This window comes from Zalophus californianus, chromosome 13, assembly GCF_009762305.2.
Source record: "Zalophus californianus isolate mZalCal1 chromosome 13, mZalCal1.pri.v2, whole genome shotgun sequence".
In the NCBI taxonomy this organism is placed as follows: domain Eukaryota; kingdom Metazoa; phylum Chordata; class Mammalia; order Carnivora; family Otariidae; genus Zalophus; species Zalophus californianus.
In genome coordinates this window covers 53,300,290-53,325,708 of record NC_045607.1, presented here as the reverse complement: position 1 = coordinate 53,325,708, position 25,419 = coordinate 53,300,290, and the positions used below count along the sequence as shown (strand labels likewise).

At 37.0% G+C, this 25,419-nt stretch overlaps 1 protein-coding gene across 11 annotated transcripts in view; it reads left to right on the top strand.

Moving 5' to 3' along the window:
* The window catches only part of CCDC171 (coiled-coil domain containing 171), a 316,174-nt gene that overhangs the window by 39,183 nt on the left and 251,572 nt on the right, over positions 1 to 25,419 (top strand). For 9 of the 11 annotated variants that reach the window (XR_003523902.1, XM_027616885.1, XM_027616882.1 and 6 more), the window contains 3 exons: positions 3,570 to 3,760; positions 6,316 to 6,447; positions 18,201 to 18,347. Coding sequence is in view for 10 of the 11 variants with exons in the window: in XM_027616885.1 (XP_027472686.1) it covers positions 3,570 to 3,760; positions 6,316 to 6,447; positions 18,201 to 18,347 (470 nt within the window). In the remaining variant the exon portion in view is untranslated. The remainder of the gene's footprint in view (positions 1 to 3,569; positions 3,761 to 6,315; positions 6,448 to 18,200; positions 18,348 to 25,419) is intronic. The other 2 variants (XM_027616889.2, XM_027616884.2) reach the window with 1 other exon arrangement.

Here is a 25,419-nt window from a genome sequence, read left to right as displayed (position 1 = left end):
GCAGTTACTGTAAAGGTTCTAGGCCCGAGTTGTCGCCAGCTGTCTTGGGTTATTGCCACGGGTCAGAAGAATTTTTGATTACCTCTGGCATTTAATAACCACAACACTACCTGGAACTTATGAATATAAGAATTGAAAGGCACTAGATATACAAGTTAGTGACTTTCATTTAATAATGAGGAAGTTGAAGTCCAGGGAAGATGGGAAGTTATTTTCCCAAAGTCAAATGATTTCAACAGACACTTTATAGAGGAAGATAGAATAACCATTAATGAGATGAAAAATGCTTAACCTTACTTTTTTTCAGAGAAATGCAAATTAAAACCACAGTGACTGTTTATTACATACGTATTAGGTGGTGCTAATTGGAAAGACTGTCAATACCAAATGTTGGTAAGGATGTAGAGCAACTGGAACTCTTATACTTTGTAAGTGGGAGAGTAAATGGTACAACTATTTTGGGAAAAAACCTGTTAAATCTCTTTTAAATAAACAGTTGGCAGACAACTTGTTAGATAGTCAAAAGGTTTGTGAACTGGAAGCACCAGATACTCTGGAATTAGGAATTGGAATAGCAGTAGTAGGTAAATAAGGAGGGTTAAATGAAAGCTTTTTGCTTTAGAGGCAATTGGGTTTTGAGATCTCCTTCCCAAGAGCAGTGTACCCTGGGATTGCTCTCACTTTCTCGTGGGAACTGGGAGTTGAGTGGCTTAATCTCTGGAGATGATAAAATACAGAGTCTCCAGACTAGCAAAACCAGGAAGATAGCATACTCAATGCTGAATATTGAGAAAGTATTTCTTCCAGCCTCCTTTTTCTATTGGTTTCTCCAAAAGCTAGCACCCAGATTTCTGTTCTCTATGTGGGAGCTTAGAAGACTCTTCTATAGATCATCTGACCAAACCAAAAGGAAAAACCTAATGATACTGATGTTGGGAGTCTCCTAATAAATGGCCCACCAGATCCTCCTCCAGTGAAGGACCACAGTTATCAAGCCCTATATCCTCAAGTTCAGAATCTAGGTGGTGGGTATATGGGTGGGTATATGAGTGTGTCACCTTTACAGTTACCTTAATTGAGAGAAGACAACCAAGAGTTACCAGATGCTTGGGGAGAGCCTCTAGAATGGAGAGAAAAAAATAATTTGGAAGAATCAGAAACTGCAGGGAAAAGAAGATTTAACAAACAAGTAGCATTAATATCTTCAGAGCTGAAAGAGAGTATATTTTATCCATGATGCAAGAACCAGATGCTATAAAAAAAGGGGATACTCTTAGAAATTAGAAATATGAAATCAGGAATGAAAAATGTCAGTAGAAGCATTGGGAGATGAAGATGGAAGAAATCTAGCAATTAGAGTAAAAAAGGCAGAGGTGGAAAAGCAGGAGAGAAAAGGCAAGAAAATTTGAGGGTCATTTTGAATAGTAGGTAATATTGAAAGAAGAGATAAGAGAAAAAACAGGGAGAGGTCAATCAGCAATGAAATTATTTAAGAAGTTATCTCAGAACTAAAGGTTATGAGTTACCAGATTGAAAGGACCCATTGCATATTCACCACCAAGACAAGAAATAGACCCACCTGAGGGCAAAGCATTATGCAATTTCAGAAAAATAGAGACAAAAGTGAAGATCCTAAAGCTTTTCAAAGAGAGTAACTGGATTAGGGGGAGATTTTTTTGTGCCTTTTATACCTTTCAGTTTTGAACCTTTTGAAGATATGATCCATTTGAAACACAAACATTGTTTGTTTATTTTAGTTTCAGAGGAAGAGTTTAGTGATTTATCAGTTGCGTATAACACCCAGTGTTCATCACAAGTGCTCTCCTTAATGGCCGTCACACTGTTAACCCATCCCCCCACCCCAACTGAGGTCCACTAGACCTCAGTTTGTTTATAGTTAAGAGTCTCTTGTTGTTTGTCTCCCTCTCTGATTTCATCTTTTTTTATTTTTCCCTCCCTTCCCCTATGTTCCTCTGTTTTGTTACTTAAATTCCACCTATAAGTGAGATCATGTGATATTTGTCTTTCTCTGACTGACTTATTTCACTTAGCATAATACTCTCGAGGTTGCAAATGGCAGTATTTCATTCCTTTTGATGGCTGCGTAATATTCCATTGTGCGTGCATGGGCTCACACACACACATATATATATCACATTGTCTTTATCCATTCATCTGTCGATGGACATCTTGGGTCTTTCCACAGTTTGGCTATTGTGGACATTGCTGCTATAAACGTTGGGGTGCAGGTGCCCCTTTGAATCACTATGTTTGTATCCTTTGGATAAATACCCAGTAGTGCAATTGCTGGATCGTATGGTAGCTCTATTTTCAACTTTTTGAGGAACCTCCATACTATTTTCCAGAGTGGTTGCACCAGCTTGCATTCCCACCAACAGTGTTAAGAGGGTTCCCCTTTCTCTGCATCCTCGCCAACATCTGTTGTTTCCTGACTTATTAATTTTATTTTATTTTATTTATTTATTTTTTTTTAAGATTTTATTTATTTATTTGAGAGAGCGAGAATGAGAGAGAGAGAGAGAGAGCACATGAGCGGGGGGAGGGTCAGAGGGAGAAGCAGACTCCCTGCTGAGCAGGGAGCCTGATGCGGGACTCGATCCCGGGACTCCAGGATCATGACCTGAGCCGAAGGCAGTCGCTTAACCAACTGAGCCACCCAGGCGCCCTGACTTATTAATTTTAGCCATTCTGACTGGTGTGAGGTGGTATCTCATTGAGGTTTTGATTAACACAAATATAATTTAAAAATAATACTACTAACTGTGGCTTTTTTTTTCTATTTTGGTTTAACAGGTGTGTTTGTATGTATTTCCTCATTTTATCTTCACAGCAGCCTAACTAGGAGGCATTTTATTCCCACTAAAGGTTAGAGAGTCAGAGAGGTTTAATCAGGTGGTGGGTGATGGAGCCAGACCTGTAAAGGTTTCATTGCTTCTTTTCTAGATGCTGAAATAGAGCAGCAGCCACAGTGAGTTGAGAGGTGTTAGTTATTGTCGAGGTAATACTAGGATGAGAGGGGAGCTGAGCCTAACCTTGGTGGAGTCAATAGCTAGAGTTCTAAGGGCTGGAACAGTGGCTTCCAACCTCAGTTTTGTGACAGCCTCACATGTAAGTGTGTCACAACTAATTTGTTGCCAATAGTCAAATATCAGAATTTGTAATCTATGAAGTCTTTTAAAAAAGTAGCCCTATAGATCACAGTTTAAAAAACCCCACAGCATTTGATTTATTTTCTTGAATAGGAGAAACGTAGTAGAATTGCAGTTGGTCCTAGAGGTGCACCTAAACTTGGGCATGCCTCTAGGAATATGTCCTGCCATTTTATGGCAAAATCACCTTTGTCTGGAGGGGAAGAAGAGATTGATAAATTAGAGAATAGATTGTTCTGGAACAGTGAGTTTTTCGAGTTGACTGGTGTGAAGTGGTTAAATGTTTTGTTCTAAGATCATGCTGTAGATGGAGTCAACTCCAATGCCTAGGTGTTTGAACTCCTAGGGATTTAATTTGTGGTTGTAAGTATACCTATTATTCTTTTATATTTTTAATAGCTCAGAACGCAGAACTTCAAGGAAAGGCTAATGAGATCGAGAAGGCATTCCAGACTTCCCAGCTGAAGTGGAAAGAAGAATGCAGAAAATTTGAACATGATTTGGAGGAAAGAGACAATATAATTCAAAATTGCAACCGAGAATATGATTTACTTATGAAAGAAAAAAGCAGACTAGAGAAAACTGTACAGGTAAATTATTATTGTTTTTTTAAAGATTTATTTATATTAGTGAGAGAGAGCATGTGTGCGTGTGCATGAGCTGGGGGGAGGGGCAGAGGGAGAGGGTGAGAGAGAATCTCAAGTAGACTCCCTGCTGAGTGTGGAGCCCGACGATGAGAGGCTCAATCCCAGGACCCCGAGATCATGACCTGAGCCAAAACCAAGAGTTGGACGCTCAACTGACTGAGCCACGCAGGCACCCACCAGGTAAATTGTTTTTATAAAGGAATTTTTCTAGATTCATTGAGATGTGTTTCACGTTATTTGAAGTTATCCTTGGAAAGGAAAATATCTACCAGAAATCAAGAAAATCTGATTTCCTCCTACCACCCTCCCTTCTCTCCCTCTCTTCTTTCCTTTCAGGTGCATTTTTGTGGGTCTCTTTTGTAGTATGCTTTAGCAACATATTAATAATACGTATGCTATTTTCTTTTGTGAAAAAGAGTTTGAGATCTCTGATCAAACTAAAAGAACTCACTAATGTAGAAGTATAAGAAGATGAAAACCTCCAGTCCTTTAGGTTCAGCAGTACAAAAATTTGGAATTTTAGAAATGTGGGTACTAGATTTTGGTCTGAATATACAATAAATATAAAAAAAATTATATAGCTGATAGGGACTTCATGATCTATGTAGAGTACATTCTATATAGATATGACATGAAAAATATTTGATGACCTTTTACTGAAATTATTTGAGCTATTTCTTTTTCTGTTCTTTTTCTTTTTTTCTTTAACTCTCTAAAGTGGAAGTATGGTGTAAGGTTGAAGCTGCCAACCCCTTAACAGAGTTTGAATTGCCTATATTTGTCATTTGTTTTGAAGCACCAGTTTAAATAAAAAAAAAAAATACATGATAGAAATGCTTTACATTTACCACTGGAGTAAATGGCTTTTCAGAACTCTGGAGAAATAAATCTTTATTAGGAGTAATTTTACGCAAGCATTTACTAAATGTAAAAGTTTCAGTACAAGGTTCCATGGCATTGTCAGCAAATCTGATTTCCTCCATTTCAGACACAGTTTGTCTCTTCCTTTAGTGTTCTGTTCCCAGATCCTCCAACAGTACCTTCCGTGTGCAAGGGCTCCCTGATCTGAATGGGTGGAGTTTAGGTGGCTACAGGTGCTCCAAGTGCCCCGGTGGCCGTGTATCACCTTCCCCACGTAGAATGTCTAGAGCTATGGGGAAAGAAGCATAATGGCAGCATTATAGTCAGTCAGTCAGCCTGCACCTCAAGTTATAAGATCTTTCTGTGACTTGGCTCAGCTACTTGACAGGAGAACTCTGCTTGATTTTATGCTCCTGGCTTTGAGCTGATCTGCACAGACTAAGGGGAAATATGGGGTTGAATAGGTGGCATACTAGCCCGAAGGGGAAAAAGCTCAAGGCCCTTTGTGATGACTTTCCATTAGTGAAAATTATAAGGGTAATCTCTACTATGCAGATCCCTGCTACTGTTTATATGGACACAGAAGGCTTTCCCTCTTTCCCATATCAACCACACAATCTTTCTCCTTGTGTTAATGGGAACTTCGTTTTAAATTGGGTTTCTTGGGGAACCTGCATTTTATATATATATATATATATATATATATATTTTTTTTTTTAGTAGATATTTTTGAGATTTTATTTATTTGACGGAGAGAGACACAGCGAGAGAGGGAACACAAACGGGGAGGGGCAGAGGGAGAAGCAGACTCCCTGCTGAGCCGGGAGCCTGATGCGGGGCTCTATCCCAGGACCCCAGGATCATGACCTGAGCTGAAGGCAGCCGCTTAACGACTGAGCCACCCAGGCACCCCTATATTTTTAAGAGTTTGAGCCAAGTTAGGTCTTACAAATGTAGTACAAGTAGGAAAACCCAAGAAGAAAAGCCTTTTGCAAGTATTATCTGTAGAACAAGAAATTAGTCGCAGTCCAACCCTTAAAAATTTTTTTGACTTTTTAAATGTTTAACATTCTAGCATTTCCTTATCCTGATTTGTTGCACGAAATTCCTTTCTTATCACCTTTGGTAAATACAGTGTACTCTGTGAGTTTTTTTTTTTTTTTAAGATTTTATTTATTTGACAGAGAGACACAACGAGAGAGGGAACACAAACAGGGGGAGTGGGAGAGGGAGAAGCAGGCTTCCCGTGAAACAGGGAGCCCAACGCGGGGCTGGATTCCAGGATTCTGGGATCATGACCCGATTGGAAGGCAGCCACTTAATGACTGAGCCACCCAGGAGCCCCCTCTGTGAGTTTTATATGTAAATTACAAGGGATAATCCAAACCGTTTGTTCATAGGTAATTAGAACTTTCCATATTATCTACTTTACCTATAGATTTACCTATAGATTACATATAATCTATATGCTGATGATCAAAATATAATATAGTTCTATTAATGATTTTAACATAAATTATAATGAGTTTTAGCCATCTATAGGTAAGGAGAGCCCTTTATACACTTGAAGTGGGGATGAAGGAAGAAAGATGACTTTCACTGATCTAATAGTAAAGCAAGATTTTATTCATGTAAAGGAAACGTTGGAAAAACATCAGCAGGAGAAGAATGACATGGAGTCTCATATCAGGGAGACAGCACTGGAGGAGTTTAGATTACAAGCAGAACAATGGGAAGCAGAAAGAAGAGAGTTACAATTTATAGTACAGGTATTTTAAAAATAATAATTCAAGTCCTTAAATATGTCTTTTTTAATGCTTATGATATTAAAAATTACATTAGTGCAATAATTGGCTAGCTTACTCAACACAAAAATGATTCCTAATCTTTGATCTCTGGAAGGTCATGTTTCATCTGTGGTTATATGACAATATGGGCAACCATAACGAGCAGATACTATCAGAATTAGAGTTGGGTGACTTCTGTTGCATAAATTATGTGAATTTTGAGACATGTATACATTTGGTATTTTATTTTTCCAGTTTAAAATATGAGACTGTTCACAATCTTTAATAGCATAAAGAAATAGAATGATTGGATTTTAGATATTAAAGGATACTTATAAATTAATATAGCATAGTGATTTTCAACTCTTTAAGAAGAACAAATTTAAAATTTTTTTAAATTTAAATTGAATTAATTAACGTATGATGTATTGTTAGTTTCAGAGGTAGAGGTAGTGATTCATCCGTCTTATGTAACACCCAGGGCTCATCACATCACGTGCCCTCCTTAATGTCCATCACCTAGTTACCCCATCCCCCCACCCCTCCAGTTTAACGACTGAGCCACCCAGGCGCCCCAAGAAGAGCAAATTCTTAATCGTGTTCTATTTACTCCTTTTCCCCAACACACAGAGTCCCCAAGGCTTCAAATAGTCTGGTTGGAAAATAACTGATTATATCCAACCCCCATTGTAGATGAGCAGATGGAGATTATGATTTACTGAGATCATAGACTGAGTGATTAATGTGGGAAAAGACTACCAGTCAACAGACTCTCACTTTGGTATACTGTGCATTTTTTTCAGGAGATTATATGTAAGTTATTTTGAAAGAGAGATGAGAAATTCAAACTGTTAATTCACTGACCAACTAACTTAAAATTTATTTCCATAATTTCTTCTATAACTTATTTTGTGATAAGAGATTTTTCTCTATACAAAACAACAAATTGAAATATCATCTTTGCACACATCCAAGATACACATTGTATGAATGAAAAATATCTATCTAAAATAAATTTTGTAGTTTTATGTTAGAAACAACTCTGCAAGACAAAGGCAGCCAACAACGTGCAGAGAATAAGAGCCATCTTATTTCTTTAAGAGTGAAAACTGGCAGTAAATAGTAGAAATATTGAATTTGTTGTATATGTAAGTATTCAAAATAACCAACAAATCCACAGCTTTCCGAAACCTCTGGTCTTGGACTATGATTTTCTTACCAGTCACTCCATCTGTAGAATCTAGAAAGACATTACAATCATTCTTTAGACCTCTTGGTATTCTTAGAGTCTGTTTGTAATTTGTGGCCTTTCCTTTCTTCCTCCCTCTAACCTTCCCTCCCTCCCTCCCTCCCTCCCTCAATTCCTTCCTTCCTTCCTTCCTTCAAGTACATACTGAGTTTCTGCTATGGGTACTGAGGATATACAAAATTGATTAAGATATGATTTCTGTCCTTGAAGATCTTAAAATAGAGAGACATGTAAAAAGAGAAAATATATTGAAATATAATAAATTTTGAACAAAATGCTATGGGATAATGAAAGAGAAATTGATTAACTGCCTGGGAGATTGGGGAAACCACACAGAGCAGATGACATTTGAACTGTTGTTGATAATTGTCTTAACGGCTACCTGAAACAAACAAGTAAACATAAGTAAATGAAAATAACCTCTTCATTTCTAAACATCTTTTTAAAGATTTTATTTATTTATTTGAGAGAGAGAGAATGAGAGATAGAGAGCATGAGAGGGAAGAGGGTCAGAGGGAGAAGCAGACTCCCTGCTGAGCAGGGAGCCCGATGCGGGACTCGATCCCGGGACTCCAGGATCATGACCTGAGCTGAAGGCAGTCGCTTAACCAACTGAGCCACCCAGGCGCCCTAACCTCTTCATTTCTGAACACTCAGAAATCTCCAGTGCCAATAGTCAGAAGCCCAAAACTTGAAAAATATGATTCAGAAGTCTTTATATTTAAATGTGTGGATGATGTGATTTTAGATGCAGTTTCTTGGTCAATCCTATAAACCTTAGATGAAATGTATGTGGTTATGACACACTTTATATTATGAAGTACTAAAGGAATAATGTATCCATCTTTTTTGTTTTTAAGATTTTATCAATTTTTTTAAGTAATCTCTATACCCAACATGGGGCTCGAACTCACAACCCTGAGAGTGAGTCACATGCTCCACTGACCAAGCCAGTCAGGCACCCCGGTATCAGGCTTTAATTATTACGTATGGGAAAGAATAGGGAATATACTCCTTAGTTACTACCACCTTTTGTAGATAATTTTTTAAAGTTTTTATTTAAATTCCAATTAATTAACATACAGTGTAATATTAGTGTAAGATAAGTTTTATTGTAGTTTGTAACCGAAATGTTCAGAGCTCAAAAGTCTCTCAATTTCTTGTCCTTTTAACATTAACAAAAGAAAACTGTTTCTCTTTTTAAAGCAAGTTTAAGAAACTATTCATATTTTTAAAAGTCTTTTTCTAAACAACTCTAGGGATAGACTGAAATTCTCTTCTCTATTGGCTGTTGATGGGTTTAGGTTTCCATCCTATAATTAGATGTTAGTATGGTATAGTGTTCTCTTTGTGTAACTCTCTAAGGGAATTCAGTTTTTAAAATAAGTTTAAAAAAAAACCCTTCTAAGTGAAACCTCATCTTTAACAGACAAAGCAGGTGTAGTATTTCTTTCATCTGGGCTTTAGAATTCAGTCCCACTATAAAAAATATCTTAATTTTATGCCATGTCTCTTTTCTTTCCTAGTAATTGAAACGCTAAATAGAGGTGTACTTCTCTGGAATATTAATGGGGACTCTAGTGCAGTTACCTCATTTTAAAAAAGTGTTTCTCATTTTTTTAAATGCATGTCCTCTTTTGATAAACATAAAAACTCCATGTCTTTCTTTAGCATTATTTGAAATTTCAAAACAAATCAAAGCCAGAAAAAGCCCCAAACAAATCAAAGCCAATTTAACTTAAAAACAAAGTATTTATGTTGATTTTGAAATATATATTCTTATTTTTTGGTCTCTATTAAAATTTTCAACTTAAAATGGCTCTTTGTTGTGTTTTTATTTATTTTGAATGAGGATGCTTATTTGTTGTTGTTGTTGTTTTTTTTAAGATTTTATTCATTTATTTGACACAGAGCGTGAGCATAGGCGGGGGGAGGGGCAGAGGGAGAAGGAGAAGCAGGCTCCCCGCTGAGCAGGAAGCCCCACATGGGGCTTGATCCCAGGACCTGGGATCATGACCTGAGCTGACTTGAGCCAAAGGCAGATACTTAACCGACTGAGCCACCCAGGCGCCCCTTCATAATCTATAATTTATCAGGATTGAAAGCATTTAGAAAATGTATTTCTTTTTCATATTTATCTTGTTTCCCAAATTCTAGAACTCAACCAGGGAATAAAATGATACTTTTCTCCTTCATTGACTAAATTTAGTTTAAGTACCTAGTGATTAAGGGATGGGAGAGTCTGTAATGGCCAAAAAAAAGGAGGAATGTGGATTGAAAATAGCAGCATACACTAAAGAGGAGGGAGAGCGGGGGAGCAGTAAAGAAGGTATCAGGGCCAGGTTAGGCATCAGTGGGTGGGATATTAGCAGTGGAGGCAACATGTGGAAGATTGACCCGGTAGGCACAGTTGTGATCTAGGGACAGCTTGGAGGAAGCTCCATTGGAAAGGAAGTATTTCAGAAGTTTGCCTGAAATGGTGTAGAGCAGCAAGGAGCATTTCTTTGCAGTTTCCTAGGAAACTGCCCACTGGTGCCCTGTGTAAGCGAGCCGCATAGACAGTGACTCGGGCTCTGGTACTGCCTGTTGTTTCCCATCAGGAAATAGCTTTATATTCAATTTATAAAATTACTATATATCGTGCTCATTGTGAAAAATGTCCTCATTTAGGGAAATTTAAAAGCAAAAATGAAGGTCCTGTGACTTCCCCTTGAATCCCACTCCTTTTCTAAGGGGATATAAACATTTATCACTGTATTACATAAACGGAATTCTATTCCTTGGTATGTTTGGTGTCCATCTTTTGATATCCTTATATTTTTCTTGTAGCATTTGCATGGTTTTCTACCATGTGGACATTCCCAATATATATGAAGGAATCCCTTATTGAAAGACATTTTATTTCCTTCAAAATTTTGCTCTGATCAAGATTTGGGGCACCTCGCTGGCTCAGTTCATAGGGCATGTGACTCTTGATCTTGGGGTTGAGTTCAAGCCCCATGTTGGGCATAGAGCTTACTTTATAAATTTTTTTTAAAGATTTTATTTATTTATTTGAGACAGAGACAGAGCGTGAGAGAGAGTAAGCATGAGCAGGAGGAAGAGCAGAGGGAGAGGGAGAAGGTGATTCTCCACTGAGCGGAAAGTCTGCACAGGGCTTGATCCTAGGACTCCAGGATCATAACCTGAGCCAAAGGGAGATACCCAACCAACTGAGCCACCCAAGCTTACTTTAAAAAAGAAAAAAAAGGAAAAAATGATTCACTAACCTTCCTGGCCATATCTTTGAGCTGTTGGACAAGTGATTGAACTGTGTAAATGCCTAAAAGTATCACTGCTTGGTGTGCAAGGTTATAGATTTATCATTATGATCGCTATTACACAAAGTTAGTACCAGTTTACACTCTGTGGCTGCTAACACTATTTCTGATTGTAGAACTGTGCTGGCTTTGGGGATTTCAGGAGATAAGCATGTACTAGGTTGAGATGGTAACTAGCTAAATTGATATATTTCTTAAGGTAGGAAGGAGGAGTACCTTAGCTCTGATATGTTTCTAACTATACTTTTATAATTCTTCAGACTTAAAACCATATTTTTGAGTCTGAGAAATGTTGTTTATATGAGTACATATAAAAACTGTAGTTTTTGGGCTGTGTTTCTGAAATATGTGGACAGAAAGCAAGTTTATTTTCTACTAGCACAATGTGGTTTTCTGTGATGGTAAATGTCAGTTCAGAAAGAAGCCCCATTTTAAAATATTTTAAGTTCAACACCTCCCTCTAGTGGACAAAAGAAAAACTCCTTCAATTTCCATTGTCCTTAATAATGATTTTGTTACAAACCCACACACACCACACTTACTTTTTCACTGTAAGGATCCTGGTAGCTTTTTGTTGTATTAGAAAATAAATTCTGTGACAAAATTTTTAAAACTTTATTTGCAAGGAGACAAATTAATCTTGACATATAACTGCATGAACTATTTTATAACTCTTGGAATTTTCTTGTATGTCATAATGCACCCCAGACTTGGATTGTGTTGATTAAACCATAAAACTTAAAATGAATATTTCAACATACAAAAGATAATAGGGATTAATATAACCAGTACCCAGCATAACCTACCATACCATTAATATACTAATATTTACCATCTAGATCATGTGTTTGTCATATTTGTTTCAGAATTAAAAACAGACAAGCAATAAATTGTTCAGTTATTTAAGACTGACTTTTCTGTATTACTTCATCATCCCACCATCACCCTATTCACAAAAGATACCATTGTTCTGAAGTTGGTGTTTAATTTTCTTTCTATATACATTCACAGTGTATCATATTATTTTGGTATTTTTTGTGTTTTAAAAATATACATAGAGTTTAATAAAGTATGAATCTTTGTCCAACTTGTCTTTCTCACTTTTTTTTTTTTTAAGATTTTATTTATTTATTTGACAGAGAGAGACACAGCGAGAGAGGGAACACAAGCAGGGGGAGTGGGAGAGGGAGAAGCAGGCTTCCCGCTGAGCAGGGAGCCCAATGTGGGGCTCGATCTCAGGACCCTGGGATCATGACCTGAGCCGAAGGCAGACACTTAATGACTGAGCCACCCAGGCACCCCTCTCACTTGTGTTTTTGAGATTTATCCAAATTAATCCATGGCTCTAGTTCATTCAATTGAACTGGTGTATAGTATTTTTTACAATTGCCTATCTCACAATTAATTTCCATTACTGGATTGTTGAGATTTAAATTCTTCCCAACTTTTAATTATTACATACCATGCTTTCATGAATGTCAAATATTTTTGTTTATGTGGGTACATAGTTTGTGTATATGCAATTACTTGGAGGTAAAGTATATGCCAAATTGTTCTCCCACGTGGTTGTACCAATTCAAAAGAAGAGCTCCTCTTCCTTTGCAGTCTCTTGAATACTTGGTATTTTTTAGATATAGTTTCTTTTGCAATAGATGTGTGTAAAATTGTTTCTCATTCTTGCTTAAATTTCTTTTTCCCTGACATTGAGCATATTATATTTATTGGCCATTCATGTTTCTTCTTTTGTGAATTGCCAGTTTATAATTTTTCTCTTTTTCCTTTTGGATTGTTTGTATATTTTTATTGATTTATAGGAGTTTTTAATCTATTTGGTTGCTAATCCTTGGCTAATTATATCCCCAGGGTAAATATGGAGACAATTATATTTATTTGATGCAGGTTTAAATATTAGTGTAGTTGAATTTATCAGTCTTTTTCTTTATTAATAGTGCTTTTTTATGTCTTCAATAACCTAAAGTCATAAAGAGAATATATATTTTTTCTATACATAGCATGGGAAGATCTAATTTTATTTTATTTTTTTCTAAAGGATAACCAAATGCCCCTGTACCAGTTATTCAACGGTCTGTTTTGTCACCACTCACTGATTTATAGTGCTGTCTCTGTTGTCTGTCAAGTTCTTCTCTAAGGTTTGGTTCCTGAGTGCTGTATTCTGTTTCACTTGCATGCGTGTCTATTTATGAATCAATACCGAGTTGTTTTATTTACCATGGCTTTAGAGGAAGTCTTGATATCTGGTAGGACAAGTTCCCCTCTCCATATTCTTAATATATAGTTATTCTTAGCCTTTTAATTTCCTATGTAAGTTTGAGATTTAGTTTGTAATATTCCAAGAAAGCTTGGTGAAATTTTGATTGGAATTGGATTATAAGGTCAGTTTGGCATAAAGTTGACATCCTTAATTTCTTCTGTTTTCCATCCTTTTATATTTTTGTTCTATTTCCTGGGAGATTTCTTCAATTTTATGTTGTAACTGCTCTACTGAATTTTCATTTCTTCTTTTGGGTTATTAATTTTCAAGAGCTCTTGCTTGTCCTTCGACTATACTTTTTTTATAGTAGGCTCTTTCTTGTCACATAGTTACACATTTTTTTCTTGAGATGAGAACTTTTAAGATTTATTCCCTTAGCAACTTCCAAATATACAATACAGTATTGTTAACTAAAGTCACCATGCAGTACTTAACATCCCCAGAACTTACTATCTTATAGCTTTTGACTACCTTCACTTATTTCTCCCATTCCCCACCCTCCACCTCTGGCAATCACCAGGGATGGAGCCCCCGTATCGGGCTCCTGGCTCAGCAGGGAGCCTGCTTCTGCCTCTCCCCCTGCTCGTGCTCTCTCTTTCTGCATCTCTCTGTCTCAAATGAATAAATTAAAAAAAAAATCTTAAAAAAAGATTATTGCAAGCCTATGGTTAACTTCCAGTATAAAAATTTTGATTTTGGCATTTTTTGGCCAGTGTTCTTGCTGCTTTTATGGAGGGAAGAATTTTGGCGGTCCTTACTTTGCCATTCTGAAATTGTGTCTGTTCTCTGAAGATATTTTGAAGGATTATTCTGTCTCTCTCTCTCTCTCTCTTTTTTAAAGATTTTATTTTTTTATTTGACAGGGAGAGAGAGAGCACATGAGCAGGGTGAAGGGCAGAGGGAGAAGCAGACTTCCCACAGAGCGGGGAGCCCACTGCAGTACTCCATCCTAGGACCCTGGGATCATGACCTGAGCTGAAGGCAGACGCTTAACTGACTGAGCCACCCAGGCATCCCTTATTCTTATATATGTTTCTTTCAGGATTTTTCCCTTTCCCCTTGATTTAGATTTCATCTTTTATGTTGTTTTTCTCCCCCCAAAATAGCACTTTTCTTACGTTTAAGAGCTGGGGGCTAAAAAGCTTATTAGAAACTCTGAGTGTTTGGGTTCGTTCTTTCAACTGTGATCTTCACTGTAGGGTTACCTGGCTGGATATTTGAAACAGATATGTATATAATCCTCCTATCTGCCCCAACTAACTTAAGAAGAGGTAGAGAATAGAAAACCTTATAGAGTTGGTATCAAAATTCCAGGCCCATATTGCTTCACCAATGAACAAAAAAAAAAAAATCCAAGGAGCAAATAATTTCAGTTTTATATAAATTCTGCCAGAGAATGGAAAAATCTTTTTTTTTTTTTTTTACGATTTATTTATTTGAGAGAGAGAGAGTGAGCATGAGCGGGAGGGGCAGAGGGAGAGGGAGAGAGAATCCCAAGCAGACCCTGCACCAAGCCTGGAGCCCGACATGGGGCTGGTCCCAGGACTCCAAGACCATCACCCCAGCCGAAACCAAGAATCAGATGCCCAACCAACTGTGCCACCCAGGTGCCCCTTGGATTGGAAAAATCTTGATAATATATCAAACTGATAAATCTTGATGCTAAATTGACAAAGATACAAGAAAGGATAATTATAGCCAATTTCACTAATGAATATACATACAAAAGAATTATATAAAATATTAGCCAACTCCATGCAGCAAAATATAAAAGATGTAATATAAAAAGCCTTTATACAATAAATGCCAAGTGAGTTTAACATTAGAAAATTAATCAGTGTTAATTTTAAATTAATGTAATCCTATGTAATATAAGTTTCTTGAATATGTAAGTAGAACTCCTAAAAAATCTATACTATTGAGAAAAACAGTTTTTAAAATAAAAACTGTGTTTTTATATGCATATCCAAAGACGTATAGTAATTGTCACATATTAGTGACTTGACCTCTGCATTAAAACTGGGATTGTTAGGTCAGACATTTCTTCTACATCTTGAAAGACTTCTATTTAAAAGCCATATTACTGTAAGTAATATTTAATATAGGCCAATTATCATAAAGTTAAAATCTCACCAATGAATAGAATAAGCCCTAACTGATCCATCACTGATTTTCCCGTTGTTCCTTTTCATAGGATTAAATTGAAAGTGTCACGGAATAAAGGACATGCTCTTTGTTTAGTGTAATAGAATGATTGCATGTTGTTTTCTGTACTGTTTGTCAATAGAATGGGAACCACAAGTCATATTTTCTGAGTAAATTTCATGAGAATTCCGAATACTTCAGTTTCTTTTGCTTTATTTATTAAGTATTGTTTGAAATAATTATCATCAACTACAATACAAGCATTTTTGGTTATAGATTTTATTTTGTTTTTATTTCAGATTATTTGGTTTACATTGTGATTAACCTTGTAAATTGCTGTTTATTCATTTAAAAATATACATAGTACTTTGTGTGGATGATAGAGATGACGTGTCTGTCAAGAGGGCATATATTTTATTTTAATTTTTTAAAAAAGATTTTATTTATTTATTAGGGAGAGAGCACAAGCAGGGGAGGTCGCAGGCAGAGGCAGAGGGAGAAGCAGGCTCCCTGCTGAGCAGGAAGCCCGATGCGGGGCTCTGTCCAGGACCCTGGGATCATGACCTGAGCCAGAGGCAGACGCTTGACCGACTGAGTCACCCAGGCGCCCCGAGAGGGCATATAATTCAATAATTTAACAGTGAATTTGAATTGATGCTGGCACTATTGAGTGCTTGAAGGAGGGGGACCTATCATGCAGAATAAAAATAGTATCTTACACTGGTATAGTGCTTAATGCTCTTCGAAGTACTTTCGTTTATGGAGGTACTGTTATGGTGAACTTGGATGACATATGGCTAGTCATAAAACCATTTATTCCTGAGTCCACACTGCCATTAAAAAACTGCAAGTGCTGGGCGCCTGGGTGGCTTAGATGGTTGAGCGTCTGCCTTCGGCTCAGGTCATGATCCCGGGGTCCTGGAATCGAGTCTCGCATTGGGCTCCCTGCTCAGTGCAGAGCCTGCTTCTGCCTCTCCCTCTGCCCTTCCCTCTGCTTGTACTCTTCTGTCTATCTCTCTGTCAAATAAATAAATAAAATCTTAAACAACAACAACAACAACAAAAATCTGCGAGTGCCGTCTGCTGGTTGCAGGCTGTGCCGGCACGCGTCTGCTCTGGTGCCCAGCTTTGCTCTTATCTGTGCTAGTTTAAGGACTGAAAATGTATGAGTAGATGCGCTTCCGTATATTAAGACATTTCCGTTACCTGAAGAAAATCATTCTTAAGAGTTCGTGCGTAGTCAGCTACAGAGTGGTAACCTCATGAGTGAGGGGGTGTGGAGAGAAGGAATCATGTGAGGTTTTGTTCTTCATCCTTTGACTGTGGACGGTACTGCCCCGTGCTTTCCAAGTTAGAGTCTTTTATAGAGAATTGTCTTTGGTGCTTGCGACATTCTCAGTCATATTCTGGTGATACATTTTGAGAGGCCTGCAATACTTGGAACCATTTTGGATCCCTATGCGTGTGTATGTCCCTGAATAAGATTGTGCTGGTGAAGGAAGGTGGGAAAGGAGCCTGCGTCAGAGACCTAAGTGGGAATGATGAATGTAGACACTTGACTGTGGAAAATACTTGGATATGTGTCTTAACTTCATGTTTGAACTTTCATAACATTCAACTCTGATTTCTGAGTTTAGTTGGAAAAGGAGATTGAGAAATTTCAGTAGAAGACTACCTGATTTTATTTTTCTTTCAATAATACAACAAAGATTTGAAAATTTGAAAACTGAAGGAAATGAAACACAGCCATCTAGTGGATGCAACTTGAAGAGCTATAACCATAGTTAAAGTACCAAGAGCTCACATAAAAACCTCTCAAGGGTCGTTATTAGGCATTCAAGCTAATGACTTCTCCTCACATAAAGGAGCAATGTACATTTGTATTACAAAATATTTTACAATTTTAATGAGAGGGGAAAACATTATGTATGGCAGTTAGACTATAGCATTATGGAAATACCCTCAGAGGTCAATTAAACTAGCATAACATTATAGTAAGCTATATACATTTTCAGCCGTATCATATATTAATCAGAGCTCTAAAATTGTAAAACTCCATAATTCTTTTTAAAAAAAATTTATTTTTAAGTAATCTCTACGCTCAACTTGGGGCTCAAACTCACTACTCTGAGATCAAGAGTTTCATGCTCTACCTACTGAGCCAGCCAGGTACCCCAAAATTGTAAAACTCCAGTAGTGCTTTCTGAATATGTGTATATTCTGAAACATTGCTGGAGTATCTAGACCTCTCTTGCTTATGAGGGCAAGTGTCTATAAATCCTTGAACAACATGGTTTGTACTGCGTGGGTCCACTTACACATGGATTTTTTTCAACGAATATGTAGGAAAATTTTTTGGAGATTTTGGACAATCTGAAAAAACTTGGAGATGAACTGTGTAGCCTAGAAATACTGAAAAAAATTTAAAAAAAGTTAAGTATTGTAAGAATACAGTACATAATACATATAAACATACAAAATACGGGTTAATTGTATTATCAGTAAGGCTTCTGGTCAACAGTAGGCTATTGGTAGCCAAGTCTTTGGGGAGACAAAACTTATATACAGATTTTTCGACTGCTCATGGATGGGCGTCCCTAACCCTCATATTGTTCAGGAGTCAACCATATAAATTAACCTTTTACTATGGTTGAAGCATAGGCTTAGTTACTCACTGTCTTCTGTGAAATACATTTTTGTGATTTTTGGCTTATAAACTTTATTGATGCAAAAATGAATTATTTTCCAGGAGCAAGATAATGCTGTACAAAATATGCACAAGAAGGTAGAAAAATTAGAAACTGAGCACATGGACTGCTCTGATCTTCTACGGCGACAAACGAGTGAACTTGAATTTAGCACTCAACGAGAAGAACGTCTTAGAAAAGAATTTGAGGTATATTTTCTCATTCCTTTAAAACATATATATGTGGTCCAGTCAGTAATTTAAGGTCAGAGAAAGTTTTACTCTGCCATAAAATATAACACTAAATTTTTCAGCATTTATTTATATAGAATATCTGGTTTCTTTGAAAACTTTGTATTTGAGTAAATTATATTTTGTCCCTAATTTTTAAAATCTGTCCATTTTTAACAGTTAATTCTCATGGAATATTTGGAAAGTTTGAGGGTAATTCCTTCCATGATAAGGTTGAGGAAGCAACACAGGAAAGAATTTTGTGCACATAATATTAAATTCTAATTTTGTAGTTTGGATCATGTCCTAGCTTCATGGTTTTGTGGAATGCATTTCAGGTAAGACTTTAGATGGGAGGGCGCCTGGGTGGCTCGGTTAAGCAACTGCCTTCGGCTCAGGTCATGATCCTGGAGTCCCGGGATCGAGTCCCGCATCGGGTTCCCTGCTCAGCAGGGAGTCTGCTTCTCCCTCTGACCCTCTTCCCTCTCATGCTCTCTATCTCTCATTCTCTCTCTCTCAAATAAATAAATAAAATCCTAAAAAAAAAGACTTTAGATGGGAAAGAAGCATCAAGTTACAAATGAAAGTTAAATGATTTTTATGAGAGAATGATACTGATGATCACTTTGAGAGAAATCTATTTGTTAATTCTTCTTTTTAAACTTTCCTTTTGTTTATGGGAAATTAAGTATTTCAATAGGTAAAGAAGCTTTTTAAAACTTAATTTGTAATTGTTATTAGGTAAATAAGCATTTATAGAGAGAATTCAGTGATACAATCCTAGAGGTACTCTGGTTAAACTCATTGCTGTCATTTAACATTGTTCTGGAAATTTTAGCCAGAGAAGTATATGATGGCAGAGCCACAATAAGTATAGTTGTTAGAAAGTGTATCAGATGATACACTTATAACTTGAATAGTCAAGAAAATCAACTTTAAAATTATTGACACTAGTAAGAACATTCGGTAAGGAGGCCAGGAAGAAAAGAATATGTAACAATTTTATTTACATTCTTATATTCCAGCAATAAGCAGAGAATAAAGCATGTAAAAAATTTTCCTCATCACAGTGACAAGATTAGGAATATAATTAAATACAAACACATTAAAAGTTACAAAAATTAACTGAGAGTCTTCAAAGAAAATGGTGAGATGTTTTGGAGACACTCAACACTAAAAAGATATGAATCCTTCCTAGATTATATTATGGGTTAAAACAGTTCTAATAAAAAACTCAGTGGAATTATTTTGGGAATAAAGATTCAGAAATTCATGTGAAAGACTAAAGAGCTACTACATGAGAGTCTCTCAAACATTTTTAAAAAGATTTTATTTATTTGAGGGAGAGGGGGAGAGAGAGAGCCCAAGCAGGGGAAGGGGCAGAGGAAGAGGCAGAGAATCTCAAGCAGACTTTGCGCTCAGCGTGGACTCTGACGTGGGGCTCCATCCCACGACCCTGAGATCATGACCAGAGCTGAAACCCAAGAGTTTGACGCTTAACCAACTGAGCTGCCCAGGCGCCCCTAAAATATTTTGATAAGAGTAATGAGCAGAGACTTACTATATCAGAAGTTAATACCTATTATAAAAGCTTTAGTAGTGTAATCGCAGAATTAGGATGGAAGCTGGGGAATCAGGCTCAGAAATAAATAAATAAATAAATAAATACATACATACATACATACATACATACATACATACATAAATAAATCCCAGAGCATCTCTAGAGGTCTTGGGAACAGAAATGATGGAAGAAGTTAGGATGAATTGGTATCAATTTTCATTTCATTTGTTTACCAATAACAGTTGGTATCATTCCTTTTGTAACTTTATTTAGGATTCAAATCCCAAAGAGAAAATATGTGATTGAAAGAAGTAGTTTGCCCCAAATAAATCTCTCAGTTCTACTAAAATTAAAGCCCCCCCCCAAAGAAATTTTTATAAAGAAAATTTGGTTTCTGGTACCAAAAGAAGGGGAAAAGAGATTGTTGAGTGGCCAAAAAGTACAGTAACTCTAAGACCAGATTTTCTTTCTTTTTTTTTTTTAAGATTTTATTTATTTATTTGAGAGAGAGAGAATGAGAGATAGACAGCATGAGAGGGAAGAGGGTCAGAGGGAGAAGCAGACTCCCCGCCGAGCAGGGAGCCCGATGTGGGACTCGATCCTGGGACTCCAGGATCATGACCTGAGCCGAAGGCAGTCGCTTAACCAACTGAGCCACCCAGGCCCCCCAACTCTAAGACCAGATTTTCAATGGTACAGAATTGAAAGGCCAGTAGTAGACTTATAGAATATATATAAAATCTAGTATATTAAGATACCATTTTAAATCAGTGAGAATAGGAAAGATTATTCAATTCATGTTGAAACATGGTTAACTATTTGGGACAAAATAAAATTAGATTCCCATCTTACATCATTTTGTAAAGTAAGTTCCAGTTGGATTATAAAGAGTAAAAATATTAAAAACTGAAAAGGAGAAAAAATTTAAGTGTTTTTTGCTCTGAGTGCAGTGTGACATATTGTTTAATCATAAAAGCAGAGGAACAAAATCAGTAGATTTATAGCTTTGACTAGGAAAAATTAAAGTAATGTATAAGTAAATTGTCCACTTCAAATAAAATAAAAAGACAAATGGGAAAAATATTTACAGCAAAAGGTAAATCTATCTCTATCTCTGTATCTCTCTATCTAAACTCCCCTCACTATTTGGTAAGAAAAAGAAAATCTTTATGAAAAAAATCTACCAAGGATGTTGAAGAAGATGTGAGAGATGTTCAGATGGACAACAAACAAGTGAAAAATGCTTAACCTCACTATGATGTAAGAAAGGTTATAACACTCGTGATACTAAGACTAAAGAAAAAGATAGCGCCCATGTCGGTGAGGGTGATGTTAAAAGTTCCTGGGTCTTGCTGGTGAAAGTGCGAATGGATAAAGCCTTCAAGGAGCTCCGTTTGGCAAATTTATGTGGTCTTCCTCAGAAAATTATCACAGCCTTTGAGGCCTCTGGCTCATGGCTCCGCAGTCACTTGGGACTTCATTGTCTTATGCTGGCTCCTCTGTTTCCTAGGTCCCCGTGTGCTTTTTACTCCAGTGGCATCTGTAGTCTAGTAGCTGCTAAGAAAGGGTATGCGAGAGCCAAGTTTTAGCTGATCTTGCATTTCTGAGTGTGATTTTTATGAATAAAGTATTAGAGTAGATATAATTTGTCTGAATATAGAATTTTAGGTTTAAAGTCATTTTCTCTTAGAATGTGAAGTCCTTACCTCCCTGGTTCCCAGGCTCTTCTGTTGCTGTTGAGAGGTCTGATGTTATTCTGGTTTGTGTTTCTTTGTTGGTGATCTTTCCTCCCTCATTCTTCTCATCTCTCTAAGTTTTCTTGGTCCTCTGTTTTTTCAAACTTTTTTTTTTAAATGGAAAGCTTTAAACATATATTTAAAAAAGTGAACAGAATAGTATAATGAACCTAATGTACCCATCACCAGCTTCAACAATGATCTATGTATGGCCAATATTTTGCCATTTATACCCGTACTCACTTCCCGCCTCCCATATTATAGTGAAATGAATCCCAGTCACATATTATTTTAACTATAAATATTTAGTTATAATTTTTAAAAAATAAGGGGTCTTTATTTAGAGTCACATTATCAATATTAAAACTAAATTAACAGTAATTGCCTAATACAATCAAATATCCAGGCTTTATTCAAATTTCAAATTGCTCCACAAATGGTATAAATGTATGTAAGAATGCAGTTTGAGCCAGAATTCCAGTTACACATTACAATTGGTTGATATGTTTCCCTCTCTTTTAAAGATTTTATTTATTTGAGGGAGAGAGAGTGCACATATGTGCACGAGTGGGGAGAGGGACAGAGGAAGAAGGAGAGAGAGAAGGAAAGAGAATCTCAAGCAGACTCCACACTGAGCTCAGAGCCCTACGCAGGACTCAATCTCACAGCCCTGAGATCACGACTCCAAGATCACGACCTTAGCTGAAACCAAGAGTCTGTTGCTCAACCAACTGAGCCACCCAGGCACTCCGGTTGATACGTCTCTTAAATTTCTTTTCATCTACAGATTCTCCATCTATAGCTTTCTTTTTTCCTTATATTTGTGAGGACACCAGGTTATTTGTGCTATAGAGTTCCCAATGACTGCAATTGCAGAACATCAAATGTAAACAATGTTTCTTAGTATAGATCTTTTTTATTCATGGTGACATTTTAGTTAGGAAACTCATGTCCTTCATTTTGAGGAATTCTCTTATATTATTTCTTCTTAATTTTTTCCTTGGGGCTTTTGCTGTTCTCTCTTTCTCAGGCTTTTATTATTCAAGTGTCAGATCAACTGGATTGATGGTTTACTTTTACCTTTCTGTTGCCTTTCTCTTTGTCTTTTTGTTGTGAATTCTTGGGAGATTTACTTGACTTTACTTTCTAATCTTATTGAATATTTTCCTTTTCATTTTTAATTTCTGAGAGCTCTTGTTCTCTGTACTGTTTTTCATAGCATCCTGTTCCTATGACTACTATATTCATTTGTTTATTCAGTAAGTATTTATAGAGAGTATTAGGCACACTTTTGGGTGCTTGAAGCATCAGCAGTGAACAAAACAAAGTCTCTTCCCTCTTGAAGCTGACATTCTAGTCAGGGAGAATCACACATTAAACGGAACAAAACATCATAAGCCCTGTGGAGAGTAATAAAGCAGATTAGGTTTGGGTCACCTGGGTGGCTCAGTTGGTTGAGCGCCTGACTCTCGGTTTCAGCTCAGGTCATGATCTCAGGGTCGTGAGATCCGAGCTCTGTGTTGGGCTCCATGCTCAGCGGACAGTCTGCTTGAGATTCTCTCCCTCTCTCTTTGCCCCCCCAACTCTCTCTCTCTCTCAAATAAATAAATCTTAAAAAAAAATAAAGCAGGGGAGGTGATGAGTGATGAGACAGGGTGGTTACCCTTTTATGTTAGTGGTCATAGAGGGCTGACTTGATAAAATGGCGTTTTAATAGAGACCTGAAGAAAGAAAGGGTCAGCCATGTGGATATCTGGATGAAAAGCATTGTAGGTAGCAGGAATAGAAAGTGCAAAGGCCATGAGATGTGAGTGTGCTTGGAATGTTTGAGGAATAGCATGTAGGGCACTGTGACTGAAATGGAAAGGCTAGTAGGATATACAGAACAGTAGGCAGATTTTACAGTCTTGATGGTCTTCTGTAATTCATTGTAAGAACTTTGGCTTTTTGTCTGAGTGAGGTGAAAGTCATTGAAAGGTTTTGAGCAGAGGCCTGACATGCTTCCTCTTTTTTGTTTTAAAAGCATCATTCTGTATACTCTTTGGAGAATAGATTGTAAGAGACCTCTTAGGAGACTATTAAAAGTTACCTCAATGAGATATAGTGTAGAGGAGGTGGTTGGATTTGTATGTATTTTGGAAGATAGAACCAATAAAATTTGCAGGTCAGTTGGACCTGGCTTGTGAGAAAAAAGGAGGGAGTAAAGGATAATGCCAAAGATTTTGGCATGAGCAAATGGGTGAATGACATTGTCATTTACTCAACTGGCAAAATGCAAGTGGCATAGATTTGGGAGAGGTCAGGAGTTTTCTTTAAGTATGTTACGTTGGCATGCCTGGTAGACGTCCAGGTGGAGGTGTGGAGTAGACAGTTGAATACGAGTTTGGGGCTTAGGGAAGCCTTACTGTTGTAGGATGATAGGGAATTATGGCAGATATTTCATTGCACAACTTTGAATGTTATAATCTGTAGGTCTTCTTTGTGCATTTCTGTAGTTTCTGTAAGTGCTCTGCTAGTTTCATCTTTGGTGGTTATAGCATGGAAGAAGGACATGGTGGAAGAATCTGCATATCATACTGTTCAGTACGCAGACTTCCGCCTGGTTTCAGTCTTATGTCCCCCTCGCTCCCCCACCCCCTATGTGTATCCCTATGTGCAGCTCTGGTTCAGATTCACATCCTCCAGATAATTAACCTCCAGTTTGTGTAGTGGTTAAGAAGGGGTAGTTGTTTGGGGTGGAGGTGGGTGTCTGGAAGTTAAACGTCTCATACTGATGGTATTAAAATATCTTTATTGAGATATAATTTACATGCTATAAATCCACCCATTTATAGTGTACAATCCAGTGATTTTTACTGTACTCATAGAGTTGTGCAGCCATCACCACAATAAATTTTAGGACGTTTTTATCACCTCAAGAAAAAACCTCATACTCATTAGCCATGACTCTCCTGTTCTCCCATCTCTCTCAGCCCTAAGGAACTGCTAATCTGCCTTCTGCCTCTATAGGTTTGCCTATCCTGGACATTTCCTATTAATGTAATCATGCAGCTTGTCACCATTTGTGATTGACTTTTTTCACTTAGCATGTTTCCAAGATTCATCCATATTGTATCAGGTATCAGGACTTCATTCCTTTTAATTACTGAATAATATTCCACGTATCATATACCACATTTTGTGTATCCATTTCTCAGGTGAAAGGCATTTGTGTTGTTTTCACTTTTTAGCTATTAGGAATAATACCTCTATGAACATTGTTTACAGGTTTTCATGTGAACATGTTTTCAGTGCTCTTGGGTCTGTACCTAGGAGTGGAATTGCTGGGTCACGTGGTAATTCTGTGCTCAGTTTTTTGAGGCACTCTCACCACAGTGACTGCACCATTTTACATTGCACCACCAATGTATGAGGGTTCCAATTTCTCCAGATCCTCACCAGTACTTGTTACCATCAGTTTTTTTGATGATAGCCACCCTAGTTGGCATATAATGGTATGTCATTTTGGTCTTGGTTTGCATTTCTCTAATTACTAATGATGTTGAATACCATTTCATAAGCTTATTGGCCATTTGTGTGTTATTGGAGAAATATCTATTAAGATTCACTGTCCATTTTAATGGGTTATTTGTACCACATGAATAAGATGTTAATAACAGGGGGAACTTGGTGTGGGGTATATAGGAACTCTCAATAATAATGCCAAGCGTGAACTTGGCAAAGATAAAATGACTCACACTCTTAACATACA